At 39.0% G+C, this 16,430-nt stretch overlaps 3 protein-coding genes and 1 long non-coding RNA gene across 8 annotated transcripts; 2 read left to right on the top strand and 2 right to left on the bottom strand.

The window, feature by feature from the left end:
* Positions 1-987: 987 nt before the first annotated feature.
* Positions 988-2,876, top strand: LOC103451946 (protein SUPPRESSOR OF QUENCHING 1, chloroplastic). 2 transcript variants are annotated; one of them, XM_008391397.4, is made up of 6 exons: positions 988-1,131; positions 1,229-1,405; positions 1,489-1,650; positions 1,762-1,959; positions 2,044-2,141; positions 2,233-2,876. In XM_008391397.4, exons 1-6 carry the CDS (start codon positions 1,062-1,064, stop codon positions 2,344-2,346), a joined length of 819 nt encoding a protein of 272 aa, XP_008389619.1. In that variant the 5' UTR covers positions 988-1,061; the 3' UTR covers positions 2,347-2,876. The 2 variants fall into 2 exon arrangements, with proteins under 2 accessions (XP_008389619.1, XP_008389618.1); XM_008391396.4 differs by having other exon boundaries at positions 2,237-2,876.
* A 551-nt stretch (positions 2,877-3,427) lies between these two features.
* Positions 3,428-6,943, bottom strand: LOC103451947 (uncharacterized). The gene is made up of 7 exons (XM_008391398.4): positions 6,487-6,943; positions 6,263-6,343; positions 5,975-6,151; positions 5,328-5,498; positions 4,812-5,024; positions 4,642-4,730; positions 3,428-4,286 (listed from the first exon to the last, which is right to left on the bottom strand). The coding sequence occupies exons 1-7, from the start codon at positions 6,617-6,619 to the stop codon at positions 3,609-3,611; spliced, it is 1,542 nt and encodes a 513-aa protein (XP_008389620.1). The 5' UTR covers positions 6,620-6,943; the 3' UTR covers positions 3,428-3,608.
* A 3,781-nt stretch (positions 6,944-10,724) lies between these two features.
* Positions 10,725-15,754, bottom strand: LOC103451948 (probable alpha,alpha-trehalose-phosphate synthase [UDP-forming] 10). Of its 4 annotated transcripts, none has more exons than XM_070810935.1 (5): positions 15,635-15,754; positions 15,223-15,296; positions 11,858-13,930; positions 11,490-11,763; positions 10,725-11,383 (listed from the first exon to the last, which is right to left on the bottom strand). In XM_070810935.1, the coding sequence occupies exons 3-5, from the start codon at positions 13,840-13,842 to the stop codon at positions 11,060-11,062; spliced, it is 2,583 nt and encodes an 860-aa protein (XP_070667036.1). In that variant the 5' UTR covers positions 13,843-13,930; positions 15,223-15,296; positions 15,635-15,754; the 3' UTR covers positions 10,725-11,059. The 4 variants fall into 4 exon arrangements, with proteins under 4 accessions (XP_070667036.1, XP_070667038.1, XP_028947109.1 ...); XM_070810937.1 differs by having other exon boundaries at positions 11,858-13,863; positions 15,635-15,748; XM_029091276.2 differs by having other exon boundaries at positions 15,386-15,748.
* LOC139190570 (uncharacterized) lies at positions 14,176-14,954 on the top strand. Its single transcript, XR_011574876.1, has 2 exons — positions 14,176-14,477; positions 14,655-14,954. It is a non-coding gene; the product is annotated as an uncharacterized lncRNA (long non-coding RNA).
* Positions 15,755-16,430: the final 676 nt, after the last annotated feature.

The following is a 16,430-nucleotide window of genomic DNA, read 5'->3' on the forward strand; positions in this document are numbered from 1 at the left end:
TCGTCTTTTGAGGATTTTGGGGATTTTTAAATTGTGTTCATTCATTGTATTCATCAAATACTATTCATATTTAATTTAAAATAAAAATATTTAAAATAATTTATGACCATATAATTTACGATAAACAAACACAATTTGAGGATTTTCAGAATCCTCACAAAGAGGATCCCCACTGTTGTGAGTAGGATGGGTCCACCCTTGGATTTGGATCCTCTCCTGAGCTAATGGAGAGGATCCTCCTGACCAGTTATCATGAGCCGTTGGATTTTTATCCAACGGCTACAAACAGGGGGTTCCTTTAAAGTTATAATAATTATGGCCATTGGATTTTTATCCAACGGCTCATGATAACTGGTTAAGAGGATCCTCTCCATTAGCTCAGGATCCAAATCCTCCACCCTTGGCATTGGTATATTCTTTTTTTTTTTTTTTTTTTTTTTTGTAAATTTCACTAGGCACCATGTAGTTTAGAGTCTACATCAATTTAGTCGCTACATTTTGAACTAATTGCATGTTGAGCGATTTAGCAGAGGTTGTGATCACTCGTTTCTCGTTGGTCTCAAGAGGTATATTACGTTCACCACACAATTGCATCACTAGGTGAGCCTCGTTGCAGTTTTGCCTAATCCCTACACCTATTTCGAACTCGAATCATGACGTAATTATTTAAGCAAGTTTAGTTTCACACAAAGATCCTCCTCTCGCGATCGAAAGGCTCCTCAACATGATAGAGAGTAATTCATGTAGCATTGAATAATTTGCAACATCTCAACAAATTAACAATTTTGCAAATTTAGAAAGGCGGTTTTTGCTAAGTTTTGAAAAACATGGATCAAATTGTTACTAGATTTAAAACCAAGGGGGTGCAAAGTATAATTATCCCTTTTCTCAGTGGATTCGATTGGCGCGAATTAACTGTGGAACCCGGGGTGACGTGGCGCGAATCCGTGCCAAATCATCCGACGGTCCTGATGAGAAGTTGCCCTCTATTCACCTACCTGGTTCAGTAAAGTTTCTCAATAGAAAGTTTCTGCTTCCACTGCCGTCGCTGTCACGATTCAATGGCGTTGCGCTTCCAGTCCTCTGCCGTTGCTCTCTTCGTCTTCCTCCTCAGCGTCGCCCCACCTCGAGGTAAAACCGTAATTTTCTCAAATAAAAAGCCCTGAAATGACGTGGACATATTTATATTTGCGTTTCACTCCCTGGGTTTCCTTTTATTTCCATTCAGTATCCGCCGACGTGGTGCTGGAAGACGGGTACACCGTCACGACGGTGATCGACGGCCACAAACTCGGCGTGAACCCCTACGCGGTGCTCGCTTCCCCTGGATCGTCCGATCTCCTCGTCCTCGACTCTTCCGGTAGCGCCTTCTACGCCGTGCCATTTCCCACGCCCGGATCCCAAGGTAAATTCCAAAACAGTAAAACTATCTTACTTCCGAGTTCCGAACCGTACTTTTACGCTTAACGACGAGTCGTAACGTTTCAGAGAGTGTGATTACACGGTTATCCGGTAACGGCGACGGATATTCGGATGGGGAGTCGGGTTCGGCCCGGTTCAAGAAGCCCCGGAGCTTCGCCGTGAGTCCGAAAGGAAACGTCTTCGTAGCCGATAAGGGCAATAACGTCATTCGGAAGATAAGCGCTTCAGGTGACCTGAGAAACTCTCTTTCTTCTAGGATTTTAGCAAGCGTGGCATAATCGTAAATAGTCGCTCACTCATCTGTGTGTTTTTGCTGCATTGGATGCATTGGATGGATAGGTGTGAGCACGATTGCCGGAGGGTACTCGGTGAAGCCTGGGCGCGAGGACGGCCCTGCTCAAAACGCAACGTTTTCACCGGACATTGAGCTGGCTTTTGCTGCCGATCAGTGCGCGCTGCTTGTCTCCGATCGCGGGAATCAGTTGATCCGGTTGATTAATCTCAAGCCGGAGGACTGCGCCAGGAGTTCTCCGTCCAGTGAGTTTTTCCTGCAAATGCAATAGTTTCGTGCAGTTTAGTTGTGAAATTCAATTTTTGCATTATGCAATATGCAATTTGCAGAACTTGGAGCAGTTTCGATTTGGATTTTGGGTCTCTGCGTGTCGTGTGTTTTTGGAATTGTTGTTGGATTTGTGATGCGGCCTTACATATTCCCCAATGTAAGTGTTTGATTGATGTTTGTGATGCTTTGAGTGCCAAGATCACTACTGTAACGCAATGTGTCTAATGTTGTTAACTGGGACTTGTTAGACAGGAGGGCTGCCAGCGGCTCGTCTCCCGCTCGACATGGAAGCGCTGCCGAATCATTCTGGGGAAGCAAGTAGTACAGACAATTTGCTTCGCCGTCAGAGGCGCAACTGCTAGCTACGGCCCTGTTTTGTCGTTGTTGAGGCAGCTGTATCTGTTGGGCATCTCTCATATTTCTCTTATGTTTAGGATTAACTACGTAGAGGATTCCTGGATTCCGCCCAAGGAGTGTGTGCCTCTGCTTGATTCCGATGTTGATGACAGTAGTAGTAGTTGTTTTGAGATAACAGAGTCGTCGTCCAAGTATGTGGATCAGCTTAAGGATTTGGTGGGTTTCGATGGAGGCCTGGAACTGTGCAGCATGAAGGAAGGAGACGGTGGTGATGGGACGAGCGATGTGTTATCTAGCTCCCATGGAAGAATAGAGGGTCTGATAGACAGTAATATTATGGGATTTGTGGAGGGAGCTAAAGAAACAAGTCTGGTGGATGGGGCTTTGGGCGGTAATTCGGGTTTAGTTAAAAGGAGATGAAGTGATAAAACAAGAAGAAAGACGTCTGTGTTGTATATATAGTTTACCTCCAGTTGTGAGGATTGTGAACATTTTGAATATGTTTTTGTCAGTTATAAATATAGCAATTTCAGTCCTTTGCGTCTATTTTGAGAAACTCTGTTTGATTTTCATAAATTCTATGATGCTCTGAAGTAGAGGATATTCTGGGCATTTTAACGGTTAGATCTTAATTTTTGTATTTTTAAACAAAGCGTTTAGGCCTTCCACAATGGTTCAGGTGAGTGGTATGTGTATAGGGATCAGTCATCTTGAATTCAATTTTTATAACACTACCGCTAGTGTGAGTTCAATATATTGATACCACACTCATGAGTTTGATACATTGAACTCATGAACTCGTGAGTTCAATAAATTAGTATCACACTCAAATTTTTCAACCCACTATAAAGTATGATTTCTATATGAGTTTAATATATTCGTATCACACTTTTTTCAACATTTTGTGGAAGGCCTTAGTAAAGCATCAAAGAATATCACATTTGTAAGTGTCAGTGTCTTGCTTTTCTGCACCCCAAGTTTAAATCTCCCTCCCACTCAAAATTAAAAAAAAAACAAAAAAAAAATATTAAAAAAAAAAAAAAGGAATACCACATTCCTTGAACAAAGAAAGAAATTGGACCAATATTCTTGAACAAAAACCTTGTATATTTTGACCAGAGTGAGATACCTCACATTGCAAAGGGGCTGAAAACCTTCCACATACAACTTACCAGGAATGGTTGCCACTGCCTATAACCTAAAATTTGAAGGATTTATATGAAGAATATAATAAGGTCAAAACTATGCATCTTTATTAAGTGTATGATCAATAACATCCATGGGTATAACTATAGCCGTTCGGATTGATTCGGGACCCGAAACTGTGATGATTGAACAATGGAGCTCCATAATCAATAGGCTTAATGACCACAGCTTCACCCTTCCCATCCTGCTCCTGAACTGCACCAAACACAACCTCGGTGGTATTTTCGCTACTCTGCTCATAGATAGTATTTGGGGTTGATGATTGGTACCGATGATAATGCTGCTGTGGTTGTTTTTGCTGCTGCTGCTGTTGCTGCTGAAGATTATCCCATCCATTAGAGAAAACTCGACTTTGCCGCAACTGATGGATTGTTTCAGCATCCTTGGCCATGAATGGGTAGGTTTTGCGAGGGGTGGGAGTTCGGGTTTCAATGGAAGGTGGCTCATCTTCATCTGGTATCACATAGCTATCTTGCACAGGCCAGGAATTTGAGTACTTCTGTTGCTGCTGACTTTGGTATTGATAGTTCAGATGTTTTTTCCTGAAACCGGGAAATATTGCCCCAAGAATTTCCATACCAGATGCCCCAGCATTGACCAAAAGCTTCCCAAGAGATCCAAAGAAGCCTTCTTCATGCTTCTCCTGCTCATCTTCAGTTGGAATCAAAGGTGGCCTGACTGGTTTCAGAGGCTTCTGGTATGAACTTGGAGGAATGCTCGTCTTCATTGGCTCTTGATCCTTCAAAAATGCAATATAAAAGGCATAAGAATGTTTCATGCTATCATATAAGATACTAACAATCTTGATTTATGATTTGAGGTTGCAATGTCAGAAAGGTAGTGCATAATATTTAATCAAGGTACTTTTTCATAAAGAGTTTTCTCTCAGGTATCAATACTACTTCACAATTACAAAATCTGAAGTCAGCGTACATTTACGGGATCCACTCTTCCTATTCACAAACCAAACAAAAGGCAAAAGCAATTTCAAATAGTTCCTGCGATAACAACGGGCGCAAACCTCACAGAAGCCAACATCTACCCCACAAACAGATGTCAATAAAGTAGGCAGAAGAAAAAAACTGAGTACTCACATTTTGTGAAGAGACAATTGTACCAACTCTACGTTGTAGCAATGCTAACATATAACCAAAGAAGCCAGCCCCAACAAGCATTGCAATCCCTGCAATGATGAAAATCAGTATCTATGTATTTCTAAATATTTACACCATTCAAGAGAAAACATTGGGGTAAAATAAGTTACCAAGAGGGAAACCACTTCCATATTGATAAGCACAGTCATCGAAATGTAGTTGGATCTCCCTGATTGCTTGATTTCCTCTGTCTATAACAAGTAAAGAGCAGCTGCTTCCAATATAAACCACATCAAAATCGTCCGAAAACTTTGCATCTTCACTTGGTCCATCCACATGGCTTCCCCCACGGCCCAATTTCCCTCCTGCTATTGTTGTAACCCCTAACAGTACAAATTTCAATGACATCAAAATTAAACGTCTTCCTACCAACTTAATTGGAAAAAGTCTTATAATGTTGATGGTGGCGGGTACTAAATAACAAACTGTTGTAATTATTCTTGAGAGAACAAGTGTAAACGTGTATATTCATACATACACACATACAAATATACAGTGGGATATGCTACACACTAGTACGTGTCAAAGTGAAACAATGAAGAAAGAAGAAGCAAATTTGCTTCATTGATAATGCTGAACATCAATAAATAAACCAATTCTTCAAAGAAATCTAATAAAGCAATTACCAGCATCGCTTATCTTCCTGATTGCCATATTCATTGTGTCTGCAACATAAATATTTCCACTGTCATCAACTGTAAACCCCTTTGGGTGATTCATTCTTGCCTCTCTGGTCCTCCCATCTACATGACCCGGGTATCCATCAGAAGATCCTGCAACCAGCTTTGGTCTGCTGTCTGCAGTGTCCGATAAAACTAGATTAAAAATATTGGAGATATGCAAGCTCTAAGAAGTTCAATGTATCCAAAACAAGAATACAAGAGTTGATTTTCTAGTAGCGTTTGTATCACAGAGTAGACTGAAGACATCAACACAATATAGCATGCTTCTAATGAAGATCAAGGCAATTTCCAGTTTAGGGAATACGAGATTCATTGCACAAATAGTATTGCACCTGGAAGCACAACCATGAATTTTGAAGAAAAATCCAAACATAAAAAAGAAAACCGCATTCGAACTACAAGCAAAAACTTGCTAATCAAGACATCTGGCTTGAAAGATCGACTAAAGTATACAAAACTCAAGAAAATGTGAGTCCCTCAGTAACTTGGCCAAGCAGCACACTGCGCAAATCATACTTCAAAGATTGCAAGTTCAATTAAAACCAAAAAAGCAACTTACCAAGGCATTGCACAAAACAAAAGCAACTTACACAGAGAGAGAGAGGAAGAGATCCTATAGAGGTTGCTATTAGCAGAATCCAAAATCAGAAGCTCCCCACTTGGCAAAACCTCCACAGAGTAAGGCTCAATACCAAGCTTGCTTCCATCAAACACCGTCTCCACATTGAACCCACTCTCAAACTTCATCACCGGACGGCCCGAAACCGCTGCACACAGAAATTTCATAAATCCCCAACATTCCAGATTACAACACAACAAACCCTCAAAAATTCAGAAGAAAATAACAATAAAATGTGGGTGGATTCAGAGATCTAGACCTGTTTTGGTAGTTGCTTTGAGCGACCACAGCCATTTCATGAATGCAGACGCAGCATTTGAGAAAAACCCACCAACAATCTCTGAAAAAAGCCAACAAAAAAAGCTATTTTTTAATAAAAACAAACCAAAATTCCACAACCAAAATCAGATCATGCAGAAGCTGAGCTCAGTCACATATATACATATATATAAACAATTATACATAAATTCAAGAGTCTCTCACTTGCTGGGGCAGTAGTGGCAGCTGAGGAGACGCCGCCAAACATAACCAGAACGATGAGAGCCGCCGCCCATAAACTCCGACCCATTACTCCTTTTCTTCCAATGGAGGCCACAACACAAAAAGGCTGAAACATTCAAGCTGCCAGCATTGAGAGAACCCCTAAATCCTATATGGGTTTTTGCAAAATGTGGGTGGTAAGAAGCGAGAGATGCTTTTTTCCTCAAATAATTTCTGGGTTTGGAGAAAAACACAGTGTGCTCCTCCCGAGTGCAAAAGCGACTGTGTGTGAAAAGATGAAAGAGACAAAGGATGAAAAAGGAGAGGAAAAGGCAAAGGGGGGAAGAGAAAGAGATGAAAAAGCAGAGAGCTCAAATGCCTCAGTGGGGACTCGAGAGTGAATGACGAGAGTGTGAAAGAATCGTATTCTCTGTTAAGAGTGATTGGGTCATGAAATTTTATTTACTAGTTTATCTTTTCGTAATATATTTTAAATTACTCTAATTTATATAACGGTATTAGCTAGAGAGATATTATCGTGATAACTCGCATGAAATGGAAGTATCAAGAGGTGTCCTCAACATATTACGCATATTTTCTCAAAAAAAAAAAAAAAAAAACATATTACGCATACAAGCGTTTAATTAATTTGAAATACAATTACTTTAATATTCATAATTCACGTAAAGTGTAAATATTTTTCTTTTTCTTTTTATGAATCCAACCAAGCATGCAACAGTTATTCTCCACCCAAATTCTCAGCACGTTCCCTTTTTGGAATAATTTTTTTATTAATCCGATCTAAGTTTCAACATGCTATTGTCGTTGTTTGTTTTTTATTTGTTATTATTAATGTTTGTTTATGGTTGTAATTATAGATAAAAATGTATCAATGATCCTTTAATTTTAACTCAATTGAAACAATGATCTCTCAATTTTAACTTAATTAGAGCAATTGTCTCTCACCTTAAATTATATGACTAGTGTTCCTTAACTTATCAAAACATGCAACTATGATCATTTTCGTCAAATCCGTTAAAATTTTCGTCAAAATAAGTCACGTGGCACACACATAAGGCTGAATCAAGGGACATATATGAAAAACCAAATGAAAAAAATTGTAGCAACGGTTCCTCAAAATTTAACCCAACTGAAGCAATTGTCTCTTAACTTTAATCTATTTGTAACAATGGTTATTCCAACATGAGTCATTTTGATGAAATTCTGACGGAGTTGACGAAAAGAACAGTGGCTACACGTTTTGATTATTTAAAAGACTAATAGTCATGGATTTTTAATTGAGGAGTCATTGCTCCAATTGAATTAAAACTTATAGACAATTTTTTCTCTAATTATAATTTAATATTATTACTTAAAAGTGATGTGTGGCTAGAATTATTGGGATTTGGATCTCATTCAAATCTAAATTGTGAGGATCTCATCCTAATTGTTTATCGTATATTATACGGTCAGAAATCGTTTTGAATTTTTTATTTAAAATTAAACACAAATAGTATCTAATGAAAATTGAACGCATAATATACGGTAAACTACTAGAATATAAGAATCTTTAAAATCCTCGTAAAAGAACCCAAAGATAATCCTTATCCGTATTATTGTCCCCAATAAATCAGCTGCCCTCTTGTCCAATACAACGGTATTTTATTGTAGAATCCAGCTCATTTTTGTCAACTTTGTTTCAACAGTTTGTCCGTACTAGAGCTACCATTTTGACGGGTTGCAATTCCGATGCAAATTGCAACCTACTAAAGTGAAAGAGACAGCTTGAGGAGGAAGCAACTACCCATAACGTAAAAGTGTCATAATCTACCACGAAGGCATTTTAGTGAAATGATTCATGAGATTGAGATAACTTCTTAATGTAGTTTATGAGATTTTTTTTAGTACGTTGATATTTTACATTAAAGAGAGGGAGTTCGGTTAATCCACATAATGGATAACCTAAGTTGATATCGAATTCGCTATCTACGAGATTCGAACCTAAGACATCTCATTTCTAAGTAAAGAAGAATATCACTGGACTGTAGGACTGAGTGACTTTGGTTTTTGAGATTTAAAATTGATAAAATAATCCTTTAGTTTGTCTACCATCAATTATTTTAGTCATTCCATAAAAAATCTTTGTTAAATAAGGATCAAAATAACACAAATACCTCAATTTGACAAAAAATGGGCAAAAATGATTTGACAAAATTTGAGGATATTCTAATTATTTTGGTCTTATTTAACAAAGATTGTTCATAAAATGACTAAAATGATTGACGGTATACAAACTCATAAAGCACTTGTATCAATTTTAAATCTCATGAATCAAAATAAAAGGTTATACCAATATCATAAATTATTTTGGCTGAAAAAACCTAACATGAATCACTAACTTTATTTTAGAGCAGTGAAATTTTCGTGGTACAAATTCGCAAGCGTCCAACTTTAAGATAAAAAACTAAAACTTATCAAACTCAAATGCAATAAATAATAGTAGAATATTTCCTCTCACGAACTTGTAAGGAGCTGCTAATTTCTCTCATGAACTTCCATTTTAACCGATTTCTTCTTGAACTTTTATAATTAGCCAATTTCTCCCATGAATTTTATTTTTAGTCGGTTGCCATCTAAACTTTTATAATTGGTCAGTTTCTGATAATGAATTTGTTGAGAAGAGTAATTACTTTTCTAATTTAAATTTGGGTCTTGATTTGAAATAGGTGAATTGAGACGGTCATTTGAATGAAGTCACAAGAAATACTAATGAAATGACATCACAACCCCAACATGTTGCTTAAAAGAAAGCCCACCGAAAACATTTATAGTTGTTCACATTAGAGATAAAATTTAGAGGTGTGATATCCACATACCTCAATTTACTTCTCACACACCTTTTTAATTTTCGGCCGTCGGATCGGATAAATTGTAGAAGATCAATGGACAGAAAATATCAAGAGTGTGTGAGAAGTAAAATGAGGTTTGTGAATAGCACATTCCAAAATTTAAACAAAAAGCGTAGGAAGTGATAAGTGAGTTATGGCCTTGGCCCAGTCACGAAACATGAGGCCCATTTCCTGGCCCAACAATGTTAGATTGGCAAATGTCAATCTTCACCTACCCAGGCTTGTGCTTGCATCCTACAGTCCTACTACTATTGGGAGGTCGTTGACTAGGCAGCCCACCAAACGTAGGGTTAAAAATTTAAAGATTTATAGTTTAAATGGTTAGTACCATTTGTCTATGTATTTGAATTTGAAGTTCGATGTGTCTTTGAGAAAACAAAAGACTGATAGACTGTTGAGGAGGTCTTGTGTTCGACTCTTAAAAAATGAAGGTTGGGTTGGATTGTCAGAGACATCTCGAGCCATTCTAGTCTCTTAGTGGCCCCATCCATGTCTCCAGCATATGTCTTCATGTTTCCCATATCTCTATTAATTAATGAAACTTTCTTTGTCAACCAAAAGAATGTGAAAAGATTATTTAGTCTTTTATCAACAAAAAAAATGATGGACAATAATGTAATTTCACAAGTTCAAATTTTATTGTTTTTTATTGAAACTTCACATATCGGCGATGTTAAAATATTTTCAATATTTAAAATTAAAAAAAAACCAAAAACAAAAACATCTCTCCCCCCCTCCCCACGTTCTCTCTCTCTCTCTCCCTCTCTCCCTCTCTCCTTCTCATTTTTATAAAAAAATGTGTTTATACACATAAAGTATGTAGGCAAACGCTAGTATAATACCAACTAAATATCAAAAATAAAAATATTTCATTAAACACGGAGAAAAACTTAGCAAGCAGGCCAGACAGCTCTCACAAAATATAAGCTCGTGACTTAATGTCTCACGTGATCTTACTAATTCAAGTCGATCTAGAAAGTTCCGAATCATACTACCCTAACGAACCCCAAGCTTCTCTTAAAGTTACCGTGGACCCCCAACTTTTCCACCATTAACTTTGAATATTGGCAGATACCTTCATGATAGTTACAGGCTGGATTGTCCTCTTCCTGTCTTTAGAGTTTGTCACTGTTTGAGAACCTAACTTATCCATTTCATGTGACAAGCACACTGTGTCCAACGCGTGCTCTATTTGATATACAAATTGCATCTTAGGTGGCTCTGATTGACCCGTTAAATCTTTGTAAATTCTTGAACGTACACTCTACTGGGTGAACAAATTCATAAATTCTTGAGCGCATATTCGACCGGTTCGCCAATATGCACACACCATACGAAAATGTTGACATTTTGATATACCTGAAACTGAAGTTAACAATTAGGATGGATCGAGCCAGACATTACCTATTGCGACAAAGAACATTGTATCTATACAAGTTAAATGGTGCCCGCGAACGATAAAAAACAGTAAACATCTGGTTACTCTTTTTTACCGGGCACCGATAAATACCATATTGATGTCCCCATGTACAAAACAAGAATGGTAAGTCCACGATCCCGACATGTACTCAAAAGTTACCGTCTTCACATTCGCATCGAACCACTTCCGAGGTTAAAGAGAATCCCAAACTTCCTCCTGGACTTCAAGTATACAGTGACTGTTCAAATCAATAGACGCTTTCGAAAGAAACCTGGACATGGGGGAGATGCCTTGGCTTTGGACTCGAAGCAGTAGCAAGGCCTTGAAGTAGTTTCACAACGTCACTGGCATCATCGAGGTAGTACTTGGCCTTGCTTGGCTTTCTTCCGACGGTGCAGGCAAATATCTCGGGAGGAGAAGGCAAGGATGGACAAGAAACTGTTCTTAATATGCTCTCGAACATGTCCTCATCAGATCTGTCATCCCCAATGCACATCACAAAATCGGGTGCCTTTCCATCGGTGACCATTCTCGAAAGAATTTTTTCAGCAACCAATCCTTTGCTTACTCCCTGCATGTCACAAAGGCAATAGTGAAACAAATTACACAACTGGGATTGTGTTTGTGAAGGTGTACACGCGCATGCGAGGAGAGGGACTCTGTGAAAGCAGTTTTACCTGTGGCTTAACTTCAACAATATGCTGGCCCCTCTTAACAACTGCTGGTTCGTTCGAAAGAACATTTTCCAGATGATCCAACAATTCCTTGGCTTGACAGGATCCAAAGTCGGGGTCTGCATCTTGGTGATGCCATACCAAAGCGCTCTCTTTACTTTCTATGTTGGAGCCGTCCGTTGCCTCTGTATACAATCTCATCACAGGCTCCACAATTTCTTTCCAATCCAGATCGGCACCAACAGGACTGGTTTCCCACTCGGAACTTCTATTCCACCTACACCAAAGAACAGAACAAAATACCTTAGTTCAGTTTAAAAAAATATATCAAGGGGCTAACTGAACATTCAAAACATATATTACAAACATACCTTAAGAAGTACCCATGTTCAGCAGCAATTCCAAGCGTCTCACATGAGGCAAACCAATCGCTCAAAGAAGTCCGTCCCCTCCCACTAACAATGAAAACAGTGTTCTTCGGATCCTTACACAGGGAATTCATAAGAGCGAGGACTTCTGGGCTAGGGGCCTTAATAATGGAAGCTTCGGGAATAACAGTCCCATCATAGTCCAGAAATATGGCCCTTCTGCTTGTTCTTTTGTATGCCGAAACAATATGGTCTATAGACAACTTTCTAAAGTTCGGCGAAAGGGAAACCACTCTAAATCTCAAGCCCAATCCAATGCCCCAGCATCGTTTACTATAATGATCTCGGCATGCTCTATCCAAATCCTGTGCAAAGCTTCGCGCCCAATAAGCCACATCATGAGAACTAACATAACGATAGTGTTTCTCATGACGTAACTGTTTCTCTGATTTAGGCATGGTGATTGCCGAGTTCAAGGCATCAGCCACAGCATCAATGTCCCAAGGGTTAACCCTGATTGCTCCACTTAAAGAAGGTGAGCAACCAATAAATTCAGACACAACAAGCATGCTTGTCTGAGGAGAATCTGCTGTCACGCCTAAAGCTTCATTCATGGGAGGTGTTCCCTGCCTGCAAACAATATACTTGTAAGGAACTAAGTTCATTCCATCCCTCACAGCATTCACTATACAACATTCTGCTACTGCATAATACGCTGTCTTCTCGTATTGAGGAACATGACGATCAATCAGAACCACTGGCTCATAATTAGGTGAACCATAAGCCTCATTTATCCTTCTGGCAGTCAAGTATGTCTCACTCTTTGCTTCCTGTACATCTTTCCCTGATCCCCTTGCGGGATTTATAATTTGAACAAGTACTATGTTGCCCTGCAACTCCGAATTCTGCTGTAAGAGTTGTTCCAAAGCTAGAAACTTTAAGCTGATTCCTTTAAATATATCCATGTCATCAATGCCAAGAATCAGTTTTTTCCCCTTGTACTGCTCTTGAATCTCTTTAATTTTGGCAGTTGTATCGGGAAGATTCAACACAAATTCAAGCCGACCCATATGAACACCTACAGGCAGAATTTTAATGTACACTGTGCGGCCAAAATAATCAAGCCCAATATGCCCTCGCTTTGATTCATAGTCCAGCCCCAGCATTCTACTGCAGCATGAGAGGAAGTGACGCGCATAATCAAATGTATGAAACCCAATTAGATCACAATTTAGCAAACCCCTCAAAATTTCATCTCGGACAGGCAAAGTTCGATAAATTTCTGATGACGGAAACGGGCTGTGAAGGAAGAACCCAAGCTTTACTCGGTAGTACCGCTTCCTCAAAAATGTTGGGAGAACCATTAAGTGATAATCATGAACCCAGACACAATCGTCCTCGGGATTAATAACTTCCATCACCTTGTCCGCAAATATTTTGTTGGCAGATACATAGGCCTGCCACAGCGAGCGGTCAAAGCGATCTCCATGGTCTGGACACATGGGCAGCATGTAATGAAAAAGGGGCCACAATTGCTGCTTACAGAACCCCAAATAAAACTTCTTCTGGAGATCACTGGGCAGAAAAGTTGGCACACAATTGAATTCCTCCAGCAGTTTCTGCGCAACTTCTTCTTGTTCGCTGGCATCTATTTCAGCCTTGAGAGACCCCACATAAACAACCTCACTTTCAGATGAAAACCCATCCTTTAAATGTAACAAAATTGAATCCTCATCCAAACTGAAACGCCATTTCTTCGTTTCTGGATCCCTTTTAGCATGTAATGGTAACATATTTGCCACAACAATTTTCCTCTCACGACAGGCGGATGAACTAGAATATGAATCATCATCATTGCTATAACTATCCACATCTGATATAATACCAGGAACAGTCATCACCCTTGGAAGAGCCCTTGGAGTACAAGGAATATCCAAAAGGCCGCCATATGCCCAATCAAAAAGGTTTGTGGAAGATCTTGATGCCATGACTGCTAGAATTCCTTTTCGCTTGAATCATACAGAACAACACAGTACAGGAAAAGATTTTGGACTACGGTCAGAGAAGTCTACAAACCTACGCAAAACAAAAATGAAAGAGTGAAAAGAGTGATCATCTCATTAAACAGCTGCCACCGAATAAATCCATTTTCACGCCTACAACAATTAAAGAATTAAAACTAGTCATACTCCAGTTTTATTGCTGGTTAACAGAATCAAAATAATGATGATCCATAGAGCATGCTTAGGCTCACTAATTTTCACATTTTATGCTGCGACAGAAGAAATACAGAAATTTTATTCACTAGAAAACATACTGAATATGGAAGTCAACTAACAAGCATGGTCAATTTACTGCCATGTCCGAATATCTATCTCATCCTATGAAAATTGAAACCCATGTTTGTATACACCAGTGTCGATTCTTTCTTTATCTTAAAATACATAGTACGGACACAAACAGGTAGAACGTAACTACGTAACCAAGCATCCAATGCACAAATGCCTCTTCGGTATAAATAAGGCGAGAGGAAGTTGCAACATCTGGCACATTAGCATCCCGATATAGCAAAAAGGAAATTTACACCGCAAAGATTTTTTTTTCTTTCTAATAAAGCAAAGAGGTCGCACTTGGTGCGATGGCAAGTGCCTTCGTCCATGAGCGGTAGGTCTCGGGTTCGAGACTTGGGAGCAGCCTCTCCATAAATGGGGGTAAGGCTAGCCGACATTCACCTCTCCCAGACCCTGCGTAAAGCGGGAGCCGTGTGCACTGGGTACGACATTTTTAATAAAGCAAAGAGAGTTATACAGACATACAAAAAGCATTGTCCTACCCTGAATTCTTTCTCCACGTACTACTTGAATCTGATGCCGAAAATTGACCAACGATAAGCAAAACACACGAGAATACAAGAAGAAATTTCTTTCTTCGTTCCTTTTCGGAGTGGCAGCAACATCCAACCAAGTCAATTTATTCCATATTACAAAAGTAAACCATACGCATCCAAAATTTTATCAATATTATCAACTTTGGCGACCGAAAAGAAGATCAATGATCAATCATAGTTCACAAATCAGTACAAATCTACAGATAAAATCCCGGCCTTCGAATTCAGCAACGGCAGTACCCCACCTTTATTCTAAATTCCTAAAATTAGCTTTTCTACCAAAACAAACACCAATGCTTCAAATTCTAAACTTTCTTGTTTTCGAAGCCAGAAAATGCTAATTTATTAACCAAAAATAACACATACAGCACGCTGCGAAAGCTATATGCTACAGTAACAAATAAAAGAAGATGGCAGTAAAAAAAAAATTTAAAAAAAAAAATAAATATAAAAATTAAAAAATTAAAAAAGTGAGCATTACCTGAATCGAATGAAATTTACATGTGAAATTAAGAGTCCCGTACGAAGCTTCAATCAACAACTTCCTCCCGAAATCTGTAATAATCACACAGAAAAATGCAAACTTTCAACAAACCAAACGGCCGGAAGAAAAAAAAAATCGTTTCGGATTAAAGCCTTTATACCGTCTGTTGGGTTCCCGAGAAAATAAAACTGTTAGAGAAAATACAAAGCTCGTGCGCAACGGGAAACGGCCGCGAGTAGTGGTGTGAAGACGAGTGAAGAGCGTGAATTCAGGAAACTGAGATCAAGACTCGTACTTGTCATGGTTTTCTCACACAAATTCTCGGGAACCGAACAGACCGCAAGGAAAATTCAAGAGGCCGACTCGTAACGAGAGAGCGGGAGATCAGATAGGGAAGGCGAGAGCTCACCCTTCCGGTGCGAGTCCGGGGTCCGTTGGATATCGGAGAACGGCGAAATGGTTTTCAAAGTTGGGACGAGAGAGAGAGAGAGGCTGCGCTGGGTGTTACAAACTTGCAATAAAGAACGAGATAAAGATCGGAATGTTATATATAAACAAAGTAAGAAAGTTTTTAGAGAGAGACAGAGAGAGATGATGGAGAGGAGAGAGAGAGAGAGAGAGAGGGGCTTGGGGTCCATGTGAGGTTTTTTTTTTTTTTTTTTTTTTTTCTACCGCGGTTAGATTATTTTAACTATTGGGTTGGGTTGGGTTTTTATTTTGGGTAGCGTTGAGAATTCACTCTTAAATGACCATAATGCCCCCGGTTACCGGTTAGTACTGTTTCAATTTTTTTTTAGTTTTGATTTTCTTCTCCTGATATGCGGGAAGAGATTCGGTTGGACTTCCTGCGAATAGAGCATTTCTTAAATTGAATAAAAACTGAATAAGTTTGGTGAGAAGTGCGTTACGAATGATATATTGGTTTTTGCACAAGTTTTATGCTACTACGAAGTTAATTGGCGTTTTTCTTTTTTTGGTAGCGTTTTCCTTTTGAAAAAAATAAGATAAGATTGTGGTTTGGCCATGACGATCCATTCTTAGGGATATGGGAAGATTTATAGAAGTATTTTAGCCTCCTTTAACTCTCATTTTGTGATTTATCAATGTTAAAAATCAAACTTAGGACGTGTCATGCCAAATACGAGACTTATTTATCTCGATCATTGGGCATTCCGTGGTATTTTATTGGGACGTTTCATTTTGTA

This window comes from Malus domestica, chromosome 13, assembly GCF_042453785.1.
Source record: "Malus domestica chromosome 13, GDT2T_hap1".
Lineage (NCBI taxonomy): Eukaryota > Viridiplantae > Streptophyta > Magnoliopsida > Rosales > Rosaceae > Malus > Malus domestica.